The sequence below is a fragment of the Morone saxatilis genome, unplaced genomic scaffold, assembly GCF_004916995.1.
Source record: "Morone saxatilis isolate NCDOM2014 unplaced genomic scaffold, NCSU_SB_2.0 Contig23, whole genome shotgun sequence".
Taxonomy (NCBI): Eukaryota; Metazoa; Chordata; class Actinopteri; family Moronidae; genus Morone; species Morone saxatilis.
In genome coordinates, this window is record NW_023339796.1 from 20,948,373 (window position 1) to 20,950,120 (window position 1,748).

The 1,748-nt window shown below is 42.6% G+C and overlaps 1 protein-coding gene across 2 annotated transcripts in view; it reads left to right on the top strand.

Moving 5' to 3' along the window:
• The first annotated feature begins 310 nt into the window (after window positions 1-310).
• Window positions 311-1,748, top strand: part of trnau1apb (tRNA selenocysteine 1 associated protein 1b) — a 6,705-nt gene continuing 5,267 nt past the window's right edge. For both annotated transcript variants that reach the window (XM_035670002.1, XM_035670003.1), the window contains exons 1-2: window positions 311-509; window positions 1,304-1,401. In XM_035670002.1, the coding sequence (XP_035525895.1) occupies window positions 474-509; window positions 1,304-1,401 (134 nt within the window). In that variant the 5' untranslated portion in view covers window positions 311-473. The remainder of the gene's footprint in view (window positions 510-1,303; window positions 1,402-1,748) is intronic.

The following is a 1,748-nucleotide window of genomic DNA, read 5'->3' on the forward strand; positions in this document are numbered from 1 at the left end:
ATGAATGTGAAAACATCCATCTAGAGTCAAACTCTGCACAGACATCATAACAGCACACTGTAGGAACAAGAAGATACACTGGTTTTATGTTTTACTAGCTTGCTATATTAACATGTAAGTAAAGTTTAGCTTGTTAGCATGCATTAAGGATGTAACGGTAATGTAATAATGTTTGTCGTGTCTCATAGTTGAATAGAAATATCTTTTTATTTGGTACTAATAATTACAGGTAGAGCAGTTATGCCGAGTTTTGCCCGTCCTCGCGAGAGCGCGCAGGCAGAACTCGGCATAACTCCGGAAGTAACTCGGGATTAGTTTAGTTAGAAACGGAAGAAGAAGAAGAAGAAGAAGCAGGGATTTTAGTGTTTAGAGTGAACGTGGACAGAACTTTTAACATTGTAACTTTTCGCACTCTGTCTAACTGTTACCACCTGCGGACGTCTCCACAGTGTCATCTCCCTCCAGACTTCAAGATGTTTAACCGCCAGACGAGCCTGTGGATGGGTGACGTATGTTTGAACTCTCTTTCTCTCACTATGGAAACGTTAGCTTAGCTAGCTGCGCGTGCTGCTTGCTAGCTCGGTTACGTTAAATTAGCTCGGATACGTGACCCCTGTCGGAAAAGGTTAGGCTAACCTCTGTTCTAACAACGTTCAATAAGAACAGCAGTAGTAGTAAAGTAGTAGTAAATGCACCGAGCACCCCTCACGTCCACAGAGCCGTCTCCGCCTTGTAGCAACCGTCAGCTAATGGAGTTACTCGATGCGAGCTAACTTAGCTTCATCGTTGAAGTTCACATACAACGCCATTATGTGGAGCTGCCCCTTTTAACAGGTTAAGTAACGTCACAGAAGAAATAAACTGTACACCAGCGATTTATAGAAGACCCCAAACTCGAGTAGTGTGAGTGAATAAAGATTGGTGGAGGCTCTTTTCATTCAGGAAATCCGAGCTGTAAGTTAATGTTTGTGGCTGCGCCTTGTGCACAGGAATGATAGTGAGCTGGATTGTAACTGAACACAGCACGTATATGTAGTTAGCTAACGTTTGTGTACTACAGCAAATATGCACTGAAGTGTAACCTTTGCTACCCCCCTTCCTAATTTGTGTCTCTTATACAGGCCTTTTATTTTTTGAGGTTAACAAAACACTATGTTTAGCATCTAGCAGTGGTGGAAAGCACCATTAACCATGCTCGCTCGGTCATCATTTTACGCAGCTACATACTTCTGTACTGTTATGAACATTTGGTTTTGGTTCAAATTGAATGTGGTGCATTTAAAATTTCTTTCTGTGTGCTTAGTTGGACCCATACATGGATGAGAACTTCATCAAGCAGGCCTTCAGCGCTATGGGAGAGTCGCCGTTTGGAGTCAAGATCATCACTCACAGGATAACAGGGTAGGACACATACAGCAGCCTCTGTCATTGTAACCCTTTAGGATTGCATCCGCAGTTATATTGACTTTTTAACAATGTATGCCAATTTTTTTTATATACAAAAAACACTTTTCTTGTCTTTCTACTGGCTGTAGTATGGATGTATACAAGTGTTTTGGGGGGCTGGACCTCACTGATGACTGTACAAAAAAGCAGCGTTATCACTGTACAAAAGCATAGACCAAAACTGACAACTGAACACCTCTGTACCCGGTTGTCAGCTGTATTCACTGGAAACTCCCAGTCCCAGCAGAGTCAGGTAATGGGTCCACTACTAGGGCTGGGCGATATGGACCAAAAGTCATATC